This window comes from Thunnus maccoyii, chromosome 5, assembly GCF_910596095.1.
Source record: "Thunnus maccoyii chromosome 5, fThuMac1.1, whole genome shotgun sequence".
NCBI lineage: Eukaryota > Metazoa > Chordata > Actinopteri > Scombriformes > Scombridae > Thunnus > Thunnus maccoyii.
This window is the reverse complement of record NC_056537.1, coordinates 20114200-20137851: the sequence shown is the minus strand read 5'-3', so window position 1 is coordinate 20137851 and position 23652 is coordinate 20114200. Positions and strand designations below refer to the sequence as shown.

Sequence of the window (23652 nt, the reverse complement as noted above, 5' to 3'; positions counted from 1 at the left end):
TATAATATAACAATAATAATAATAATAATAATAATAATAATAATAATATAATAAATAATATAATATAATATAATATAATATAATATAATATAATATAATATAATATAATATAATATAATATAATATAATATAATATAATATATGTCACACACTACAAGTGTGAATGTTCTATGAAATTACTAAGACCTACATGGGCAGGTTTTTTATTGCCTATAAATGAAGCTCTGCAACTATTTAAAATCAGTGAGCATTACAAAGTAGAAAATAAATATCTAGCATTCATATCTACTTTACCTCCAGGCCATCTGACTCCAACCCACTCATATCTGGAGGATGGTAGCCATGTGACAGGCCAGTGCCCGACCTCTCCAGTTTCCCAGGCACCAGGGTCCCAGAGCAAAGGTACTCCACCAAAACAGGGAGGGGAGGGCGGGAATCCCCAGTCCCCTCATAGGCCCCTCCTCTGCGACATGGAGGGCAACAGGCGGGAGAGGCCCGAATACGGTAACAAAAAGGCCAACCCAGCAAGATTAGAGCTCATTTCATTAACATCTGTGTTTGTAGTGTTGTGATGTGAAATGTGTGTGAAGTGATTTGAATTAGACTTGTTCAGTGATACAAAGTTCAGGAAAACATTTTCATATTGATTTTCATAAACCAATTTAGACTGTATTCTTCAGGGAGTCAAATTATTATGTCTCTAATGAAGAAGACTTTCCTGAACTTGTTCATACTACATCCTTTCTTCAACTGATTATGAACATAAGAAAAAAGCTTGCAACTTGATTTTCTCTTTATTTGTTATTCTTATTCTCTTTTTATCCTCCTTTTAAGAGTAACTTAACACCAACTGAAAATCTTGTTTTTACTGTGGTTTAACTTTTTACCTGCTGCAGTGATGTAGAAGTGTTCTCCAGGGTGCGTCAGACAGTTCACCTTGACATCACTGTCGGGTGTGGTTACATGTGCAACAGAGCACACCTCTGATCACACCCAACAACACCCACCACTGATGCCATTTACTTTTTACTTTATTTGCAAAATTTCAACCAACTACAGGTCTTCCCCAGGCAAATACTGTGGTCAGAAGTAAAACAGACTTGAAACTTTCAACCAGAGTGAAACATTTCTTTTCAGCCTGGTGTTAAATTACGAAATAATTATCCAAGTTTCTTTGGCCTCCACAACTTATCTGACCTGTTTTCCTTTAGCCTTCTCTGCATCATCTACTTCATAATTCACCGAGTCGTGCTGTTTTCTCATTTTCTTATGCACTTTCTTGTCTTTCCACACCTTTTATCTTCCCAGGCTCATTTGGTCAACATAAGTCCCATCCATGCTCAGGTGATGTCACTGAGCAAAAGGCTGACCCTTCAATCCAGACAACCAGAGTACCTTCCGTAGATGAGCATTCCCAGTGTTCGGACACAGAAGTGGACCATGACCTCAACAGCGACCACAACCACAAACACTCAAACCGGCGTGCCACCGACACCTACACAATCACCAGCGAGTCAGGTATGGAGCCGGAGAATGACCTGGACCCAGATGGAACCAGTCGCTGCTTGTCATCCACTGCACCCATGGGAGCCAACGATGGTGCCGACACACCCTTGTCTGATGAGGAACTGGAGAAGGACTTTGAAGTGGAGTTCATGTGCAAGGAGACCTATGATATGGTGTGTAAGGAGAATCAGTCATCATATGTGGAATTTCCCTCCATCGAACCCTCTGAGCCCGCTTCCTTCTCCAGCTACGTGTCCTCCAGCCGCTCAGATACTCTGGACCAGTCCAACAGTTCTGATGCTCCAGTAGTGTCTGCCATGGAGGCAGCGGCTAACGACTCCACCTCTCCTTCTTCAGATCCAGGGATAGCGGATATGAATCAGCAAGGTTACATGACTTCAGACCAGGACAAGGACCTCAGCTCTCCAGGCTCTGAATCTGACATTGAAGGGGAGTTGGAGGCAGCATTTGCCTGTGGAGGTACCGTGGTCTCCAACATGATTTCATCTATCTCCGAGACAGAGCTAGACCTGACCAGTGATGACAGTAGCAGTGGACGCTCATCTCACCTCACCAACTCCATTGAAGAGGCCAGCTCGCCTACGTCAGATCAGGAACTGGACCCAGATACAGAGTTAGAGCAGGACAGTGGCATTGTGGGACTGAAAACGTCCCTCTTCCTGGGCCAGCCTGACCCAATCAAAGAAGGGTCTCCTCTGCCCTCACCATCCCCTCTACCCTCACCCACTATTGCCACTCCATCTCCTGTTGACTCACCCATCTTGCCCCCTGAGTCATACGATGATGGGCAAGCTCTGATGGGGCTACAGAATGTGGACGATGACCTGTCCTGCGAGCACCAGGCTGACCCAGATGAGACTCTGCCTCCAGCCCAACGCTGTGAGGACAGTCTGTCCAGACAGATGGTGCTGCAGATAGAACCAGACCACAGCCTAGAAAGCTTCAAACGCTCCTTCTACCTGCCAGTGGGACCCAGGCTAATGCCAAGTGCCGATGAATATGATGGAACCAGCGAAGGAGACTCAGAATCAGAAAGTGAAGATGACCTGAGCGAAAATTCAGACTCACCCTGGCTGCTTAGCAACCTGGTCAACAGGATGATCTCAGAGGGCTCATACCCAATCAGCTGTCCTGAGGACTGCTTCAAGAGGAAGGCGTCAGTGTCAGATACCATCTCGCCATCCTCAGACATTGGAGACGCAGATGGTTTCAATGATGATGACCAAGGGAAAAAAATGGGAATGGATGGATCAGAGGGGGAAGAGAGGGATGGTGAAGGGTTCAGAAAGGAAAGGATGGAGCCAGGAGACAGGAGGAACAGTGCAGGGTCTTCAAACGGAGAAGCAGGGAAAAGTCCCTCTCTCTATATGAGCAACCCTACGGGTGACACCATAACCCCACTGACTTTGGAGCGCTGTGTAAACAAAGGGAGGGGAACCACAGATTTCAACACCTCATATACCACAAAAGACTCAGACAAGAACTTCACAGATAAACCATCCAAGAATGCCAGGAGACATGAGGAAGATGAAGAGCCAAACAATGACTTAATGATGGGGAGAAAGGATCTGGAATCGCCAAGCCTTACTGAGAGCGTGGTCAGTGACAAGGATGAAGGACGAGAGACAGAACCCAGGCCAACCAGCCGCTCCACAGCCTCTCTTGAGCGTATCACCGAGGTCAAACACAGCCTGACATTGGATATACCCACCACTCAGACTAACCGCTGCTTCAGCCTCACCTACTCCACAGACAATGACGAAGAGGAGGAAGATGGAGACTCTTATCCATTCTTGGGTGGCTTGAGGAGGGAGTCCTACAGGGGTAGTGACTTAGAACTTGACAGTTCACCACCCATTGATTCCAGTGTGCAAGATCGTCCCTTATCTGACCATGACCTCCCACTGTGTGAGAAAGATCTGGCTCTGAGGCAGCCGAATGAAGATGATGGACTGGCCTATGACTCCATGAAGTACACGTTAGTGGTTGACGAGAATACTACGCTGGAACTAGTCAGTCTCAGAAGGTATGCTGTGGCAATAATGTTTCAATTAAGTGTAGAAATTTAACTTTTCTTCTTTTAAAGTACATACTACCTCCTTTATTGTGTGTCTTCTATTAGTTAATCAAGCAGTCTTACATAACCAGTGGATGCCTAGCGTTAAGTTGAGATTTGAAACTGACAAATCTTATTGTCACAGGTGCACCTCCGTTCTGAGCGATGACAGTGAACTCTCCACGCTATGTGATGAGGAGCCTTTGGGGACAGGACAGGTGGGCTACGGTTGCGATGATGAGGAGGTGAGGCCAGAACTCCTCAGTTCTTCTGAGGACTCATCTCCTGAGGCTGACCTCCCATTTTCCAAGAAGTTCCTAAACGTGTTTGTCAACAGCACATCCCGCTCCTCCAGTAAGTCAAACACAAGGGCTATTCAGATACCACACCCTACTAAACTAAGTACAAAATATGTATTTGCAATCACAATTGTCATTTTTAGGCATCAAAGAAATAGGTCGACATTTTGGGAAATACGTGTATTCAATTTATTGCAGCGAGTTAGATGAGAAGATCGATACCACTTTTATACATGAGAGTGGTATCGATCGTCTCATCTAAGTCTCAGCAAGAAAGTGAATTGGCCCAAAAGTATTTCCCAAAATGTCATACTAGTCCCTTAACTTCAGACAATGTAAACAATATACCCTACAGGTTATGGCCCAGAAGCATTATTGCTAAAATTATCCATTCAAGGTCCTTAGAATTATTATACTGTATTAGGATTTATCTCATCACTGTCAGCATGATGCATTAACATATGATCTAAATTTGGCAGGGAGCCCACACAAGACCTATGGGAGGGCTCTGCTTCCTAGTACATCCATCATCAATCAGTGCTCTTCAAGATTCATATCCCTAATGAAGGGTGATTTGCATAATGAAAGGCTCATTACAAAGGATTTTATTGCCATTTCTTTTTTGACAAATCCAATTAGGTTGCATTAAGACTTCCTCACAGAAAGTTTACATGGGTAATGTTCTCCCAACAAATAACAGATTAAAGAAAGGAGAAAGGTCAGACAGTGTGCTATTTTTCTGTTGGTAATTTAGCATTCAATTTCATTTGAAAAAGGTAGTTTTTGAGGTACTGAGACAGTATAACTGGCATCTGTTTGCCATGTAGGCACAGAATCCTTTGGACTTTTCTCCTGTACCATTAATGGAGAAGAGAGGGACCAGACACACAGGGCAGTATACAGGTAAGACAACCTATTATATTGTACACTGTCATTTTGTGAATAACAGCAAAAAACTCTTAATCAGATTAATAATAAAAGATAAGATAATATAAAACACAGCGATAATTGCTTTTGTAGATGTAAAAAATGTATTGTGGAATAACTTGTGAATATCATTTGCTCAATTTTCTGATCACCATTTTGTGTCTTCGGGAAAACGTCCCTGTGTAGATAAACATAAAAATATTTCTTCAAGGTTTCATGTATTCCAGTATGTTGTAAGGGTCATGCAGCAATAGTGAATCACTAACGATGTTAGTGGGGGAGGGCAGATGTCCTAGCCACAGCTGGGCTTGGGAGCTGCAAGGTGTCCAGTAATGATCACATCATCCACCACCTGTGTCTGTGAGAGAGAGCAAGCTACATGTGCTTCGCTTGTACATGTTGTCATGTATAATTATGTATTTTCAGTACCACAGTCCTCTCTCAGTAATCATGTCCCCACATTTAGCACTCTTTGTCTCCCTCCACCCACCCACCATCCTTCTCTGTCAGCTCTTCCATCACTCCACTCTCTTTTATCTCCACTGGGAGTCACCTGAAACCCAAACAGATGCTTCCTAATCAAATGAACCTATAGGATGCTCAGCTGCAGGGATACCATGTAAGGACACAATGTTCAACAGAGATGGTTTTCTTTTTTTCATTACACTTTCTGCTGCCCTCTGCAGGTTCATTCCCAGACATGCAGATGAGCTGGAGCTGGACGTGGATGATCCTCTATATGTGGAGGAGGAAGAGGATGACTACTGGTACAGAGGTTATAACATGCGAACAGGGGAAAGGGGCATCTTCCCTGCTTTCTATGCCCATGAGGTCATAGGCCAGTCCAAGGAGTTGTTGGGTGAGTGAAGATACTCTACTGGCTTTTGTCTTGATTGAGACTATGAAGTTGTTTGTGTCACAGAAGAATCTCATGTTTGTATGCATGTGTCCATGTTACACCATTTAGGAATAAAACGAAATCCAGCATGGATTGAGACTTTCAGCGTTCAGTTCTTGGGTTCTGTTGAGGTACCTTACCATCAAGGCAATGGCATTTTGTGCGCCGCCATGCAGAAAGTAAGCAAAGTGTTAAAAAGCAAAACACATGCACAATCCCACAAAACTTACACAAGCATATACTGCATGTACAAACTGTATGCAGCATGAATGGATTTTGATTTGACACGGCAATATTTTCTCTCTGTTAGATTGCAATATCGAGGAAACGGACGGTACATGTGCGGCCTCCTTCCCTGTGTGAGTTGGAGATTAGCTTGCAAGGAGTGAAACTGATCATGAGCCTGGAGGATGAATATGACTCCCTTGATGAGGTAGATCGAAGAATTACTATGACTCACTCATCCATTTAAAATGCTAAAATATTTGAATAATGCTCTATTGAGAATTAATTTCAATTTTTTTAAATATTGTTGAATAAACCTCCAGAAGAGTGTTATATTGTATGTTGGTTTCCTCTTTTTCAATGTGCCTCCTTTGTACATGATGCACATTTTTAGATTTTTAGATGTACTTCCACTCTGTGTTGCAGGTTATAAAATATGTTCTTTCACTGAGCAGTAGTAGTTCAAAAGACTAGTGGAGTCCTGTGCCAGGCAGGCTGATGCTTGCAGGTTAGATTTAAAAAAGCAAGGAACAGAGTTTACTATAACAAATCATCCATAAAATCTGACATAAAACACAATAATTTCAGGAAAGTCAATGCAGAATCCAGTACAACTAGAGTCCAAGGATAGAGGTTGTTATATATTGTACAGATTGTAAAGCCATCTGAGACAAACTTGTGATTTGGGGTATAAATAAAATTGATAATCTCTCTCTTCTTGTTTGTCTATGCATCTCTCTCTATCTTTAGTTTGACAGATGTAGTCACTTCTTCCAGATGAAGAACATCTCATTCTGCGGATGCCATCCGAGGAACAACTGGTAAGCAAACGTACTCATCTTCTGCCCTTTTGTTACAAGTGTACAATCTAATATCTGACTGATTGCATCATATTGTTTTCTTCTCTCTGCAGCTATTTTGGCTTCATTACCAAGCACCCGATGCTGAACAGATTTGCTTGCCACGTGTTTGTATCCCAGGAGTCCATGCGACCTGTAGCAGAGTGTGTCGGGTGAGTCATTATATATCAACTACTCCACATTAAATATATACAGATGGGTGACAAATCTCAGGTGTTGGGCCACCACGTGCTGCCAGGACAGCTTCAACGTGCCTTGGCATTGACTTGGCATTGACTTGGCAGACTTGGCATCTGCAAGTCTCTGAACTCTACTCTATGGATGAACACCATTCTTCTTCTTTGGTGTTTTGATGATGGTGGTGGAGAGTGCTGTCTAACACGTCGGTCCAAAGTCTTCCATAGGTGTTCAATTGGGTTGAGATCTGGTGACTGTGAAGGCCATAGCATATGAACATTTCACACCATTCAGTGACCCCTCGTGCCCTATGGATGGGGGCACTGTCATCAAGATAGAAAATGTTTCATCATAGGATAAAGTGATAACTCAGAGCAACTTTGTATTGATTTGCAGTGACCCTTCCCTCTAAGGGGACAAGTGGACCCAAACCATGCCAGCAAAATGCCCCCAATAGCATAACAGAGCCACCGGATCCCCTCACTGTAGGGGCCAAGCATTCAGACTTGTATCGATATTTCCTTTAATTTGTCACCTGTCTGTACCAAGATAGAGTAATGACATATTCATATATTTTTTGCGTGAGTTTGTTAAGCCATTAAGCCACTCTAAATTGCTAAATGTCAATATGCTCAAAGTACTATCAAAGTACTATCAAGGTAGAGTCAGTCATTCTGGAGAAAGATTGTTGATATTTGAACTAAACACCCAAATAAATACACCCCTCCCTTTGTGCTCATCCAGAAGCTCCGCATTGCCAAGGCAACAACCAAAATAGAAATATGGTGGAATTCAGAGCCATGCGTCAGCTGTAGGGTCACTTCTGTTTCTCTCACACATTATCACAAGCAGTAAAAAATTTGTCGCATCTGAGCACAACAGTCCATCCACACTCCCCACCTCTCTGCGGCCTCCCCACTTCTCACTCGACCTGCGTTCAGCATCTCTGTCCACAGAAGCAGCAGTCTGAGACTGAGAGGACAGCGGCCGGCAAAGCTGCGTTCACCAGGCTGACTGACAGCAGAAATTTACTGAACCAAAATAGTTAACATGTCAGCTCCACAGGAAGAAATCGACCATGTTTGTATTTATTGATTCATTGATACAGTAAATAAGTTGAAAACACATATACAGTGGGATATTTGTGTGAATTTATAGACTTGGAGCATAAAAAAATACAGGGGGTGTTTGTGAGACTGTCTCGGATTCAGTGTGGATTGATACATTAAATAAAATGGAAGTGTATCTGTTCTGTGAGAAAACACTTTCTATGTGAATTGGCCATGGCCCCTCTCTCCCCCAACATTCAAGCTAGCTAGAGAGGTGAGCAGTGATCCAGTTTTATTTTGCACACTAACCTTTCATATGTATGTGTGAGTGTAAGGTTAAATAATGATTGCAGACTTAGTCATGTCTGAATCAGCCATATTTGATGTGAATAATTAAAGATACAGATAATTCACTGTGTCTGGATGGAGCAAAGGCAGGCAGCAGACAATAGGATTGGCAAAACTAATTCATCTATCACCTTCTCATCCTGTTCAGTCAAAACTTCTGAAAAAGACTCACTTTCCTTTGATTCAGCAAGAGTGGTTATGCATTTGAATTACATTAATTAACACTCTTTGTGTTTGCACTAACCAGACACATCTAAAGAAACAAAGCATAACTATAAAATCTGTCACCACCAGAAGGTTTGGTATAGTAAGTTGTTTTCTAATAGCTGGCAGGAAGATCTTTAGTCACGCTCTGTCTGGCTGTCTTTTCTGCAGACGAGCCTTCCAGGAGTACTACCAGGAACATCTGGAGTACGCCTGCCCCACTGAGGACATCTACCTGGAGTAAGAAGCATTGCCATGACGACCACCTTCTTCCTCTACAGCTCGTGTATGTTCATCAAGTTTGCCACCAGAGGGCGCTGTCAGTGGAGGTCTCCTCTCCATTGTAAAACACTCTTCTGTGTCCCTCTGACACTGGGATCTTAATTTCTACAGTATGCTAGGCATTTGACTGATTTCATTCATCTCTCTCTCTTTGTTTATTTCCATCTTCTCGATGGATTGATTGCCTGTTTCTTTGATCTTTTTCTATGATATAAAACTAAGACGCTGAGCACCTGTTTATTTAAAGGTTCCTCTTTTGAAATGAAAACAATATACCTACTACTGCTGTTTCACTTTTCAATGCATGGCTAGTAGGATTACTGCACACAGACACACCAAGAAATACACATATCCAAGTGAATGGCAAGCAGCTCAACAATCAGTAAGGAAATGGTGTAGAATTAAGAGGTTTAATTAACTGTAAATATGTATTTGTTCAATATTGACAAACTGCTAATTTGATTTCTACTGATAGTGACATTGGAGCAAAGTAGAGAGAGTACAGTGAACTGTCCTTGGTCCGAGCTTACCCCTGTGTCGCGTACAAGACGTATTGTGTGTTGTAAATATATGTATAGAGAGTAGACATACAGGCGCCTCATCCAGACTAATTAAGAAACACTCAAAGTTGAGACTGATGGAGGGAGTTTTGTTCTCAGCTTTGTTGTGGGTATTAAAACTCTGACAGGAGTAAGTGCAGGTATCAGAGATTTTAGAAAAGCTGTACTGACTTGGAATGAACTTTGAATGTCATGAGCCCCACAGATATTTTATTCAGCTTGGATTGTGTGCAGCAACTGTCAGTACATTTGGATTATATGACAGAACCATTTTACCTTTGTCCAGTCCTCAAAGTTGCACTGCTTACTGACCTTCACCATGGGGATCTTTCATAGGAAATGATTCAACTGTTCGCTGTATGCTTTGCTATGATTGGTGTGACTTTCAGGTCAAAGAAAGCAAAGGCCCTCTGAAAAGCCATATTCTCACCCCTCTGATTGTTTCACTCTGGTTTTAGTGACGTCCTAGTCTCTGTTTTTTTATTTTTTGACTGGGCAGTTTCAACGAGGGAAAAGGAATGACTGGATTAACAAACAGCAGTAGCCACGTGCCAGTAATGCTGTATGGCAGTGTTTCTACTGTCCAGTGAGAGTGTCCTACTAATACTTGGTCCTGGTATCACAATGGAATCAAACCTTTAATAAAGCATTAAAAGGGAGGTTTTATAGTTATGTAAATGGTTAGACTTTGATCTTGTTTTTTAAGTATGATGGGCAGAAGGGACGGCCTCATGTTCTCATATTTATTTATTGCTTTTAGTCAGGTGAAAGGTTGAGCATCATTTACATGTTACACAGTAACCCACAGTAGTCTGGGGTTGTTGTAGCTTACCATAGCTTTCAGTAAAAACACCTTATATAGGAGAGGGGTTACATTTGAAAAATGCAGCCACTACAGTTAACTGTTATTTGAAATTTACCACTCCCATTGTTCCCTCAGACACTGTTTGCCATCTTGTTCTGTTGCTTTCAGTCACAGTCGACCAGAACAAACACCTCAGATCTGCAGGATTTCAGTGTTCACTGAAAGCTGATACGTCAGGAGGGGGATTATCTACATATGTATCGCTGTCAGTTAGATCATGTATATACAATAGCGAATCTAAGATAGTGCTGTGTCTTTTATGTTGAGTATGTTATTGAAATGAATATGTACATTAATTAAAAAGAAATTTAAAAAAAAGATCACAACCAGACAAAACCCCTCTGAAAGAACACATTAAAAAAAAAAAACACGTTAGCGTCTGTGATCTGCAATAATTTTATTTCAGTGTCTTCTGTTTCTACACAAGGTGTTATCTCAGTATCTGTCACACAGGTGAAATTTGAGTTCCTGCCAGCTCCATAACTCTACAGACAGGCTTCAGCAGCACATTTAGGGCGCATTTGTGAGATGTAACATCATTAGTGTGAGACACACCCACCAGACCACTGACCAATCTGCTGTTAGAGCTGAATAGTGACTGAGTCAGCTGCCATTGGAAAACTATTATTGCGTCTTGCCAATTATAGTAATCGCCTTTGAGCTCCAACAGTGTGACCCATCTCTGATCTGTATCTATTTGCTTCTGATTATGTTTTTCTATCTTGTTACAGCCTAGTTCAAATCCTTCTTTCCACACAGCTACACAAAAACAACCTCTGAGGATGATCTAGTCCCATATAGCCGCTGAGACATACATTAACAATTAAACCAAACTTTTGACTTTATTACATTAACAAGATTCTTCACTGTATACCTAGAGCAAAACAGTATGTGACAGAACAAACATATCCTATCTTGTATCTTTAAAAACAAGGACTTGTAAAATTCAAGGGAAAAACAAAGAAAAAAATGACAAAAAAATCACTCTGCCTTGTCATGAGTTTGGTCTTATGAATAAAATATATGCTTGATGTCCAAAACCTTTATTGTTGTCTTTATTGTTCAGATCGGCTCTCAATTGTGTGATTAAAATGGTGTGCAAAACATTTTCACATAAAATTCCATACAATGATTCAAATTCTTATGATTATAAAGAATTTTTGAAGTGGAAATTACATAATAAAACATGAATTCAGGGAGAGCGCGTAAGAATATATACAGCACATTGTTACACATTAATTGCAAATAAAGTAATTATTAACACTTCATAAAATCATGTTCATGTTCATGTTCCTCATTGAGGAAACAGATTATTTGCAATATTACAGTACTTTTAAGTATGAACATTGGTTAAAGAAACTGTCCACAAGTAGCAATGCATCATCAGATAACTACAAGCTCAACATTTTGTGCTCTCACTGAGCAATCTTGGGAAAAATCAGTGCAGCACCCCCATTGTCCCATCAACACCGGCAGCAGGTGGGTTTGGGGCTACACTGAGGATTGCAGCAAGGCTCCAGCTCTGGGTCTGTTCCTTTTGATATCTGACTCTCTCCAAACACCATAGTGGCTTCAAACTGCTCCTTGACTTTCTTAATCCTCTCCAGCAGGGCCTGGAGGTCTGGTCTTCCCCCCAGGAAGAGAGGGTAGTTCTCAGACGGGTCAGCCTCCAAGTCAAAAATAAGAGGGGGGTCATGGGGCTTGAGGACTGCAAATACTGGGCAGTCTTTGTCAGGAGTAGTGCCGCTGTGGGTAGCACCTGATGCAAAAAAAAACAAACCATGAACAACCACCTCAGTTCTGACTGTGTGATTATGTTTGATATTGACATTTCAATAACTTCTGTATATGAAGTCTACCTCGTGTGTAGAAGTGAGCCTTGTACTTCCCTAGCCTGAGAGCAAAAAGGCCATACATTTCACTGGGATCTGTGGGGTAGAACATCATCGTCTCCCTTTTACTCTGCAAAACAAGAATTAAACATGAAAATTAACGCATCAGCTTGATTTCCACAATATTAAAAATACCATCGAGTGTGAGGAATACTTCCTCTACCTTTCCTTGGTTGACAAGAATTTCTGTCATATCGACCCCATCCAGTATCACTTGAGGTAGTTTAGCTCCTGCCAGGCTTGCCATTGTGGGCAGGATATCCAGAGTGCTGGCCATCTCATGAGTCACACCTAAAGACATGACGATGCAGTTCATGGAGGAGAAAAGCAAGCACTAGCAATCACTGAACGGTCATGCGTGAACTGGTTTCCATTTATTTTAATACGGTACTTATTTTCATACTGAAATGAAAGGATACCAGTGGATGCCTGGAATGTATGAAATCAGTGTGAAAGTGTATGGTAAGCTTTTGAAAGTGGTCAGCTGTAAAGTTAAGTGTATGTGACTAAAACATACAAAACCACCAGTATGTTCTTTGAAAGGTAAATCTAATTTTAGTTCTAGATTTTAACATTTAATGGACACACCAGTGTTTTTGTCTTTAGAATAATCACCTAGTCTAAAATTTTTGCAGAAGACTAAAGTGTCCTGACCTGGCTGGATGGTCCCTGGCCAGAAGGCGATGGCTGGCTCTCTCATGCCCCCGTCATATGTGGTACCTTTCCCACACTTCAGAGGACCAGAGTTTCCTCCACGGGACATGCGCATCAGTTCTGGCCTACACACGCAGACAAGAATAACACAACATTTCATAAAAGACAATAAATGCAATTTCATAAGAGGGCAATAAATCTAATATAAAGGAGGGCAAAGATATGATGCAACTTGACCTTTGAACAGAACTGTACCACAGCTATCGTGGAGGGAGTTTAATATGTCAGCATAAAAAGGTCAATTTGAAAAATCACGTAAAAATAAAATCGCATTCTGTCTTTATAAAATGATTAAATGGAATAATGAAAGTGACAACAAACCAACCCGTTGTCAGACGTGAAGAAGACCAGCGTGTTGTTGATCACTCCAGTCTTCTCCAAGGTTGCCAGGAGGTTTCCTATGGTGTTGTCAAACTCATACAGAGCATCTCCAAATGGGCCCCTCAAAGTCCGCCCGGCTGCTCCTGGACCTGCATACTGGGGGTAGTGGGTGTGCTGGAGGAGGCGAGAGGAGAAGGTGTTACCATGTTCTACTACGTTATCATGGTCTATCCACAGTGTGTCAAAAACTCGGACTTTCCTGCTTTGAAAAATTCACTTGGACGTGTACTCCACATTTTAAAAACACATTTTTAGTCTTTTCAAAGGTTTAACTGGCCAGCAGTACGCTTTGATTCTGCACCAAGTGTGCTTTTGTTGCTTACATGGGAGGGATAGTAGAGGAAGAACGGTTGTTTCTTCTTGGCTGCTGTGGTAATGAAATTGGTTGCAAAGTCACTGTAAACCCTCTCCAGATCTAGGAAGTTGACTGGTTGCTGTTTTATGACCTCGTTGTGCATTAGGGGGACCGTTACCGTACCAACATCACATAGTCCAAAACACTTAACATCTGGAGGGAAACAAGTCAGGTTACGACACGGGCCCTGGGAAAGGAACAGGGAGACAGATGTTAGAATGTCAAGTCTTCCTTGAAAAAGACATTCTTAATCTCAATGGAAATCCCTTGGTTAAATAATGGTTAAATAAAAATAAAAACATTTCAAAATTTAATTTGTAAAACTCATATTGAAACAAACTCAGTCACACTGACCATGTCATGGGAGTAGGGGATCCCCAGGTACTGGTCAAACCCCTGATTAGTTGGAAGGAACATCCCATTAGATCCAACCCCCAGATGCCACTTCCCTACAGCAGCAGTAGCATAGCCCAGAGGTTTCAGCACTTCGGCAATGGTGGTCTCATTCAGGGGAAGACCACCTATTGAGCCTGGATATATTACTCCTGGGTAGATACCTGAGCGGGTCTGATAGCGTCCTGTCAGCAACGACGCCCTGGAAAACCATCATAATGAAACACGGCTGTTAATTAAGGTAGGTAACAATGACTGGAGAGTGTATAAATGTGCATAGACTAAAAGGTTAGGCTTCCATGTCATGCTAGATAGAAACTGGACAGTTAAAAGGATGTGGCTAAACATTAAAAACATGTATTAATTCACAAATAACTCCTTTACAAAACATTGTGCCTACAGGAAACTGTTGCTTTCATTGATCAAAACAATGTGGATAAAGTATTGAACAATGAAAGCAGTGCAGAACAGTTGCATCTAAAAAACTGTGCAGGTGTCACTACGTGTTGAATCATATAATGTTCAATATAAGACTCCTGATTCCATCCACATGGTAAATCCATCAACTCATCGTCCACTGTGTTCAAAATGTGTTGGGACAATTCAGTAATGAGGTTGATAATGTGATATATTTTACGTTTTGGTCACTGAATAGTTTTTGTGTAATAAACACTATAATTAAATAATGACACCATACAATTCGGTTACATCTCTAAAAATGTCCCCTTTGTCTTCCCTGGCAGACACACACATACCAAATGAACCAGAATGGATTTATAGTCTGCTAATCAGTAGTGAGTTTATATTAACCACTTTATCTCTGTCTTCTCTTATATAATATTCTAATTACAGCTCACAGTTTTGCTGATACATTTTGACCCTTCAAACAGTTATTGAAGGATTAATATGTACTAGAGAGCAGGATCCAAATCATTAGACCCCCTGTAAAGATGCATAATAGGGGTAAAATGTGTGGGAAAGGGATGCAAAACTAATTAATTAACCATTTAAAGATCAAAGGCAAGTTATTCACAGTATGTTTCTCAGTCTGCAATTTTTGCCCAATTTTTTTAAAAATTTAATTAATTCGGTCCTTATTTTAACAGTGTTAGAAAAGAATGCACATATATATAGATAAATCATACAAAGATAGAAATATTATTGACCGAAAAGGTGCAGGCTGAAGCTCACTTTTTTGACCTCATATGAAAAGCAAACAATACAAAACAATAGTACCAAACTACAAAATCAAACATTTCATTCACCATTATACATTATACCTCAGTTTTATATTTGTTTACGATGTCATTTTATATATTTTTTAAGTTCACGAAGTGTACTACACATTTTTAATTCCCTGTCACAGTTATTCCATAAATGAACCCCTTTAACAGTTAAATCTATTCTTTACATTTGTCCTAGCCCTTGTGTGTATTTTAAACATATATATTCCTCTCAGTCCATACTGACTCTTTCTGATTTCTCTGATAATCTAAATGATTAAAATGTTTAACTATTTTGATATATTTAACTGTCGTGTCCGATATAATTCAAGGATTCAAGGAGCCCTAAAGATTTGTTTGTCCAGCAGAGACAGTCCCGATTCTTCTCGTCACAGTAGTCTGTATGTATTACAGACAGTACAGTACCTGGACGGGCTGCAGACGGGGCTGGTGCAGTAGAAATCTGTGAAGCGGAGTCCTGCAGCTGCCAGACGGTCCAGGTTTGGAGTGAGTGAAGTTGGGTGTCCGTAACACCCCAAGTCCCCGAAACCCAAATCATCCGCGAAAAGGAGCACGAAGTTCGGCGGTGAAGCAGCGCAGGAGCAAAACAACAAAATGTTGAATAAGGCGAAGCGGGTGAGGGCCATTCTGCTTCTTCTCTCATTAGACTGAAGAGAAGTCCTGTAACTGTCAGGTCCGAAAAGAGGAACCAAAACAAAAGGTCACATGTCCGCTCGCGGAAGCCGTCGCGTATAGCTGTCGTCATGGACGACTAGGAAATGTAGTCTCACTCATCATTTGGACTACAAAATACAAGTGAACCATAACTAGCAAGAACAAATGAATGTGTAAGACTTCGTTAGAGAATAAACAGTCTCTGACAGAATTTTTTTTTAAAAACTTAAAAAAAAAAAAAACTTCTGAAAGACACAGTGAAGCATATTTTGTTTTTTTTGTTTGTCAATTCTTTGTTATTTATTTGTATGATAATTCCATAAATATGTTTTTATACCATCCCGACTTTATGTTACAAGAGACCTTTTTCATGGCAGAATTTGACTTGTCAAAGCAGGAAAAGCACAGATCTAAATAATAACATTAACAATTGTTAGTTCAAAAAAGTAGCCAGAAAAATAATACTGGTATGTGATAGGTGAGGGGATTGCACTCTCAGGATTTTAGAATAAGGGAAATCACATGTGCTAACAGTATGACGTCTAATTTGGACCCTATATGTTGTATATTTAGTTAAATTTACGTTGTTACTGTTACTGGACTTTAAAATACGTCCAGTAACAGTAGCTCAACTGCTCAACTGCTGAGCAGAAGCTTACAACATGTCACTTTGTATTGACTTTGTATTTATATGACATACATGAAAAAAAATACGGATGTCCTGTGATTGCGCCTCGGCCTGCCTCCTGTGAAAGGACAGAGCCCGTCCAGAATATCTTGAGCTGTTTTTGCATTCAGCCCGTCTAATTTGTTTTGTCTGCCTCTTAACTGAACTTGTTAGTCTGAGGGCCTGCGGCTGAGCTTCTGTCCTTTGTGGTAACCTTGGTTTCTGCCACTGATTCAACCTGACACACAGTCAATTACCCAAACAAGAAGACAAATAAATCACTGGTGCAGTGCTGCAGGAGCCACCAGTCTAAGGAGAAATAGGCGTCACAGCTGATTTTTTAATATGAAAACTATACTCCAGCATACTGGGCCTATTTATTTATTTATTTATTAATTAATTAATTCATTCATTCATTCATTCTCAGAGCCATGCTTCACTGAGGTGGACTGGAAAGGAAAAGGAGGGCACTACCTGCATTTAAATAAGCTAGTGTTGTATATGTGTATGAGAAAGAGAAAGATGGAATGGATGCATAGACTAAATAGATATCCAAACATATGTAATTTTAGACACCAGAACACTTCACTCAGGTGATTCCCAGGTGATTTTCTGCAAAGTAACGCTGACACCTGAAACGAGATTCACTGAGGAGCGTCCTGCTATTGGGATTCAAATAATAGCTGCTGTTTTCTTTGGTCCTGATGAATAATGCAACACATCCACCGTACCTTTCATTACAAACACCGGTATGTGTGTGTGTGTGTGTGTGTATGTGCATGCATGTGTGTCATTTAGCGTGCGTGCAGTCCAGCACTGCTGTTTAGCCTCAGGGAAGCGTTGCTGTGGCATCGAGCTGATAGATAGTTTTGATTTACTATTCACTTTCACATCTCTCTACAGGACTGACCTACATTCAGATCTACTGTTTGTGTGAGTGTGTGTGTGTGTGTGTGAGAGAGAGAGAGAGAGAGAAGAAGAGGAAGAGAAGCAGAGAGAATTGAGATTAAAAAAAATATAAAAAGGCCGATGCTCCACAACTATTGATGCAATTTTATCAGCTCTTTCCTCTTTCTCTACCATTTGGCTACTCATGCTTTTTTCATGCTTTGGGAAAATCACACTCACCCAGCCATCCATGGATGATTGTTGATGATTGAAGTTCTGTACATATTTTGTATGTTTGCATGCATATGTTTGCACATAGCTGTGTGTATATTTAAATTGTGTGTGTTTAGGCTACAGCCAACAGTGTGACCTTGGGGGAAAGGAAAAAAGCAGATTCACTGCTTAAGTTCATCAAGTGAACTGAATACACACACACACACACACACACACACACACACACACATACAAACACACTCATGCACAAATATACATACTGTGTGCACAAATGAAAGATAAGCAAGAATGAAGTCATTTGCATGCAGGAAAGCCAAAAAAAGAACATGATCACTGAGAGCTTTTGAGGAACTATCTCGCTGCAGGAGCTTCTTTCATCTAATCTTCTGAAACCCTGAGCCCTGGAAACATCTCTGCAGGGAACAACATGGTGCTACAAACCTGAAGGGGGGGCAATGACATTCCTCCTCTTCCTGGCTCAGTGTTGAATTTACTTTGTTGATACTGTAAAATGAAAGTTGTAAATTTAAAACCACAGATCATCTTTTCCAGGCACCCTGCTCAGTTTAGGTAAATGCTGAATCAATCATTAGTCCAGCAGCTTGTAAGTGAATACCTGGAAGCGACCATCATTAGGAGCAAATAATTTATGATGATGACCGTTTAGGTTTTGCCACCACTAATGACTTGTGAGTGTGTTTCCCAGACAGGCCAACTAATGGGCTAGCATGTCTCATGAAGAAGAATGAGGATAGCTACTGTATATAAATGGCAGCCTGTGTGCTACACGGCGCTGCCTGCACTGTGATTCAGTAAAAGATGACTGCTCTGACCTTTTACTGTGAGTAAATGAAAACTGTGGTCAGTGACAAACGCAGAGCAGGACAAGTATCTTGAAGCAGCTGAGGTTACAAAAAGGTCCTCACCCCTGCCTGCGTGTGGTGTGTGAATGTGTGTGTATCCATATGTCTGGTAAGCATCAGTTGCCATGTTCTGTTGACTGTTGCTCAGGATGGTGTAGCTGCATTTTTGGGGATTGAAATTCGGGAATCTTTGTATAAAATGGATTGTCCTGCTAGTAAAAACTCGTCTGATTTAATGTCCCTTGACAGAAAGCGTGTGTATGTGTGTGAATCTTGGGTATCTTTTTGTTTGGAACATCTGCTTTCACAGCCTATGGGAAGGCTGTGTATTCCTGTCTGTGTGTGTATGTGTGCACTTACAAGTGTGCCCATGCGCATGCAATGAGATTGCTTCAGGCAGATTGAGGGGTGGTACAACACAACCCTGCAGAGCTGATAGAGAAAATGAATCCCACCATCACATCAGTCTCATCCCTCAGGACAGAAACAGGAGAGAGGGAAACCAGCCTCACACCTGCAGGTAAAGTCTCTTTTCCCCTGCCTCCTCATCCCCCCTCTCTTCATCTCTTTCTCTTATTAGGAATAAGATATCACACTCACAGTTTTTTGCACAAGCTGCTAGTTTATATGGTTTCACAAGAGGCACAGCATGTAATAACTGGGATGTGAGCCAACAGTAAACAAGCACCAACAGGCCATTGTGGGAAAACATTTCTCTCTCGTCTTCTTCATACTGTTTGGCACTTTGCACAATATTAACAGTCTGAACCTGTGAGTTAAACTGTGAAGGATAATGCTGCAGTGTTTGTGGACCACCAGTCTGTGTAAATCAGCTCCAAAAAATGCAAGACATCTATTTTAGCACTAGTGGGCGCCAAAGGATCACACTTGCTTGCATGCATCACTCCTAACAATGTCTTTGTAGGAAAACAACCTCCATTCAGTCATATTTTCACCATTAGTTCCACAGACAATCTCTTTTATCTGATCTCTCAGGCTATGCTGCACAATACATTGAGCAGTAATGGGGCAATTGAGGGTTGATATGTATCTGCAGCACTTGTTAAATTGCAGTTTTTTTCCTGCCATTTCCAAGCTGAGTAAAGCAGGTCTTTCATGTCTTCATGAAGGTAGCCATTACAACTCTGCCTCTTTCTGCCATTTTTCTTAGTGAAAAATATCATCATATGCTCTCTCACCTTTGTGGTTAATTGCTTAAGATAGATAGATATATAGATATATAGATAGATAGATAGATAGATAGATAGATAGATAGATAGATAGATAGATGATAGATAGATAGATAGATAGATAGATAGATAGATAGATAGATAGATAGATAGATAGATAGAGAAAAGGGCATGGGGAGGGGATAAACAGAGAGAGTGAAAAAGAAAGGAAGGCGTGAGGATAAATCAGTGGATAATTCAGAACCATGGACAGCTCTTAATACTTTGATTTAGCTCTGCCCTGACAGCAGATAGTCTCTAAATGAGCATGCCTGCTATTATCTTGTCGTCATGCAAATGCATTTTGAGCAGCATAGACCACAACATCTTTGAAGTTGCTCTTAAGATAAGATATAGAGATGAATAAGGGCAACTTGGAAATTGTAAATAAAGGTTCATTATAGACCTTACTTTAAAGTGCTTCATTCTGATAAACTACAGTTTTTACACATATTTGTCAGTATAATATTAACAGTAAAAACAGTTTAATTTCACTTTGGTAGCAAGATTGAATTCAAGGTTCTATGAAGACAGCCTGAGGTATTTGCTCAAGGGAGTTGTGTGAGAACATTTTGCAGCAATCGACTGTATGAGCAGGGATCAACCAGTCCTTTCTGTGATGAAAAGTCATTGTTATTCTGGCTTGTGAGCTGAGGGAGCAGTGATAGAAAACATCCTGGCAAATAAACAGAGGTTCATTGGCACAATACTGTAGATACTGGAACAGAGCACAGCATTATGCAATGAAATCTAACAGGCCTTTGTGGAGCAACATGAGCTGTGGAACTCATAAATGTTTGAGGACCTGCTGGGGTAATATACACTTTTGTCGACGTTCTCAGCTCGCACACTGAAGCTCTCATTGTACTAAACATAGAGCCAATGTTCTCTTCAACTAAACGTCACCTATGCACAGAATACTCAAGAGACATTATGGTCAAAATGAGTGTTCCTGTCATTTGTCTTTACTCCACTAGCACACACACACACACACTGCCAGATTTAAATGGCACCAGCACACCCCCTGTGATCCAGTTTCCCCGTGTGGTCTCTGCCTTCTTATGATGGACTACTGGTGGTAAGCACGACCTGCCCTTGCAACCATTTCCTCCACAACTGCCTGATAATATTATAAAGGGAGGCTGTCTGAGGGGCCCTCATGCCCACTGCCATACCCTCCAGCTGTCATCTGCTGCCACACGGCAAAGCTGCTCCACAAGTGATTTATTCTTTTTCAGGCTGACTCCTGCCTCACCCCTGCTCTCGTCATGCAGACAGGCGAGCTTGAGAGATACACAGAGATGACTCGAGAGGAACGGGCCCCGCACAGAGTAAAATCACACACACACACACTCAAAATTGAGTTTTCTGCTGCATTTGTTGAGATATGAGATAACTGATGTATGCTAAGAGCATAGCTAAAAATATTCTGATTACATGTGGTTAGATAAATTCCAAAAATGTGTTTGGGTGTTGAGATTTATCATCTCTGCTCCCCAAATCCACTGTTCCACTCACCTTGAGACGTGCTTTGGCTCTGCTTGTCCGCAGGGACAGAAAACTCTCAGCCATGATTGTAAACAACTCTGAATTTATTATCATCTGCCACAAGTGTAGAATCACAAAGACCGATTCCTCACGTCTACTGTATATTTCCATATTCATGCAAATGCTGCTGTCGAAAGTAAATGGTAATTTCTTTCATTTTCCAATTTGAATTTTGCATTGTCATCATTTGTAATTGGAACAGACATAGCCGACCCACTAAGCTGCACGAGTACTTCTCCCCCAGCTTTTTGTGATTGATTAAAAAGAGTAGAGCACTGTTTGGATTTGATATATTTTGACTTACTGTACTCAAGTTGACACCTTCTTTCACATTGAGACATTTTCCTGGAGTTGTCGTGCTACAGATATGAGTTTTTTGTTCAATTTCACATTCATATCTCTGTGTAAGAAAACATATAAAAATCTATTCACATACACAATTTATCACTCACTGTACGGAGCAAACTGATGTCAAACACTGATAAATGCAAACAGAATATATTTCACAGTAGAAGATGTAAACAAGATTGTTGGGCCCTTCATTAGCAGCTTCAGTGCTCTGCTCAGTTATAGTATGCGACCAGATCACTCCTAATGACTTTGGAGCCACAAACAGTAATGGATGCAAAACGCATGAGCTGACTTAATGATTATTTTCCCTCTTGAGAGTTTATCTTGATCAGCTTTGATAGACGTGACTTCCTCTGCAGCTTGCCCTGGGTACGGGGAAGATTCGATAAATGTAAGAGTAGATAATATGCAAACAAATGAAAAGGTAAGAGACTTCAAAATGTCGGTTATTTTGTATGTATGAGTTGCAGCATGCAGAGGCAAAGTATGTCTTCTTAAAATATTTTATTTACAGTTGAATTTATTTAGGTTTAATTGGTAACACCTTACTTTTATCCCCCCCTAACTTAGCACATATGAGTATCATATAAACAATTAATTGCTTTAACACACAACACTGTATTTGTGAGTGCAGATGAGGAAAATGTAGACATTTTATTAACGTAGTTGTCAACAATCATATAATAACTTTTCCTATGAAGCATCTGTAACTGGTGTATAAACAGTTAATGAATGATTGATAACACAGTACAACTTAGCTGTAATCGTATTAAATCACATTATTTTATTATTACAAACACAGTGTGTTATAAACACCTATTATTAACTGTTCATACTTATTTATAAATCATTCACAGGCTTGTTTCTGAATGTGTTCAAAACTCAAGACATGTTGAGTTTGAAGGTTCATTGTTAACTTTGGAAACAGTTTAACCTGAAAATCCACTGCGGGTCCACTTACTTCTTACTGTAATAGATGTCTCCCTGAGCTTTCACCCACATCTCATTGTCTTAAACAGTGGATGGAATTTGCTCAGTTGTCATATTTCATATCTATAGATAATATGATTACATGCTTACTCTTACTGTTTATCTATTTATATACCAGTTATGGGTGGTTCACAAGAATATATAGTTCTTGACCAATGCATTGCTTATTGACACTTAAAATATTACATTGCATTATTGTGTGTTGTAAACCATTTATCAATTGCTTATATCTTGTTTATAAATACTAAATGAAGGACTAAAATGAAGTTCTACTGTTTCAGTATTAGACCTTCTCAACTGCATAATGAGGCTCAGTGTCTCTGTGCCGACTTCCACTGTAGTGGAGTACAGTACCGCACATCATCCTTGTTACCATTTCCAGTGCCAGATTGGTTTAATCACATGGAATTCATTTGGCGAGGAGGCAGGGAAAGGCTGTAAATGAATTAACAAGTATCACAACACAAAGTGTCTAATTACAGTTTTGACTCTGAATTAGCACGGCAAGCTATTAGCTTCATCCAGTTTGAGGAGTGACTCTTCACAGAGCTGAATCTTGCTCTCCGTCAAATGGGTATTTAAGCTATCATACCACATATCAGCTCCCATACAACAATGTTCCTGGGGTTAACCTCCGAGCAGATTTAGATCCTTGAATCAATTACCACTCCATCAGCCACAAGCCCAGATCCCATTTCTCTGTGTCACACTCGATAAAAGGTATTCCTTGTCTTTCTACATTGTCTGTTTCTCAGTGCTGAAGCTGCTTCTCATTTGTCTCATAGATTTCTAAAGCGCTGCCCATTTCACTTTTGGTGGGCCCGGCTGTGGCTTAGGAGGTAGAGCGGGTTGTCCACTAATTGAAAGATTGGCGGTTCGATCCCCAGCTCCTCCAGTCCGCATATCGAAGTGTCCTTGGGCAAGTTACTGAACCTCAAATAGCTCCTGATGGCTGTGCCAGTGGTGTGTATG

At 40.8% G+C, this 23652-nt stretch overlaps 2 protein-coding genes across 4 annotated transcripts in view; one reads left to right on the top strand and one right to left on the bottom strand.

Annotated features, from left to right (window-relative positions):
- The window catches only part of mapk8ip2 (mitogen-activated protein kinase 8 interacting protein 2), a 30480-nt gene extending 19269 nt beyond the window's left edge, over positions 1 to 11211 (top strand). The window contains exons 5-14 of one of the 2 annotated variants that reach the window (XM_042411838.1): positions 301 to 402; positions 1309 to 3553; positions 3729 to 3937; positions 4710 to 4785; positions 5496 to 5668; positions 5777 to 5886; positions 6018 to 6140; positions 6683 to 6753; positions 6846 to 6944; positions 8742 to 11211. In XM_042411838.1, the coding sequence (XP_042267772.1) occupies positions 301 to 402; positions 1309 to 3553; positions 3729 to 3937; positions 4710 to 4785; positions 5496 to 5668; positions 5777 to 5886; positions 6018 to 6140; positions 6683 to 6753; positions 6846 to 6944; positions 8742 to 8814 (3281 nt within the window). In that variant the 3' untranslated portion in view covers positions 8815 to 11211. Of the gene's footprint in view, positions 1 to 300; positions 505 to 1308; positions 3554 to 3728; positions 3938 to 4709; positions 4786 to 5495; positions 5669 to 5776; positions 5887 to 6017; positions 6141 to 6682; positions 6754 to 6845; positions 6945 to 8741 lie in introns of both variants that reach the window. The other variant, XM_042411837.1, reaches the window with a different exon arrangement.
- Positions 11212 to 11310: 99 nt separating this feature from the next.
- On the bottom strand, positions 11311 to 15987 carry arsa (arylsulfatase A). 2 transcript variants are annotated; one of them, XM_042411841.1, is made up of 9 exons: positions 15662 to 15987; positions 13974 to 14214; positions 13743 to 13806; positions 13588 to 13631; positions 13209 to 13378; positions 12824 to 12948; positions 12333 to 12460; positions 12137 to 12239; positions 11311 to 12036 (listed from the first exon to the last, which is right to left on the bottom strand). In XM_042411841.1, exons 1-9 carry the CDS (start codon positions 15880 to 15882, stop codon positions 11741 to 11743), a joined length of 1392 nt encoding a protein of 463 aa, XP_042267775.1. In that variant the 5' UTR covers positions 15883 to 15987; the 3' UTR covers positions 11311 to 11740. The 2 variants fall into 2 exon arrangements, with proteins under 2 accessions (XP_042267775.1, XP_042267773.1); XM_042411839.1 differs by having other exon boundaries at positions 13588 to 13806; positions 15662 to 15986.
- Between the last annotated feature and the right edge of the window lie 7665 nt (positions 15988 to 23652).

Bases quoted from the DNA above. Each gene is read 5' to 3' on its own strand.
- arsa (XM_042411839.1), bottom strand. From the start codon at position 15,882: ATGGCCCTCACCCGCTTCGCCTTATTCAACATTTTGTTGTTTTGCTCC. The intron at 12,240-12,332 runs GTAGAGGAAGTA...CTTGTTTTGCAG, and splicing joins TTCTTGTCAACCAAGGAAAG to AGTAAAAGGGAGACGATGAT. The intron at 12,037-12,136 runs GTAGACTTCATA...TTTTTGCATCAG, and splicing joins GGCTCACTTCTACACACGAG to GTGCTACCCACAGCGGCACT.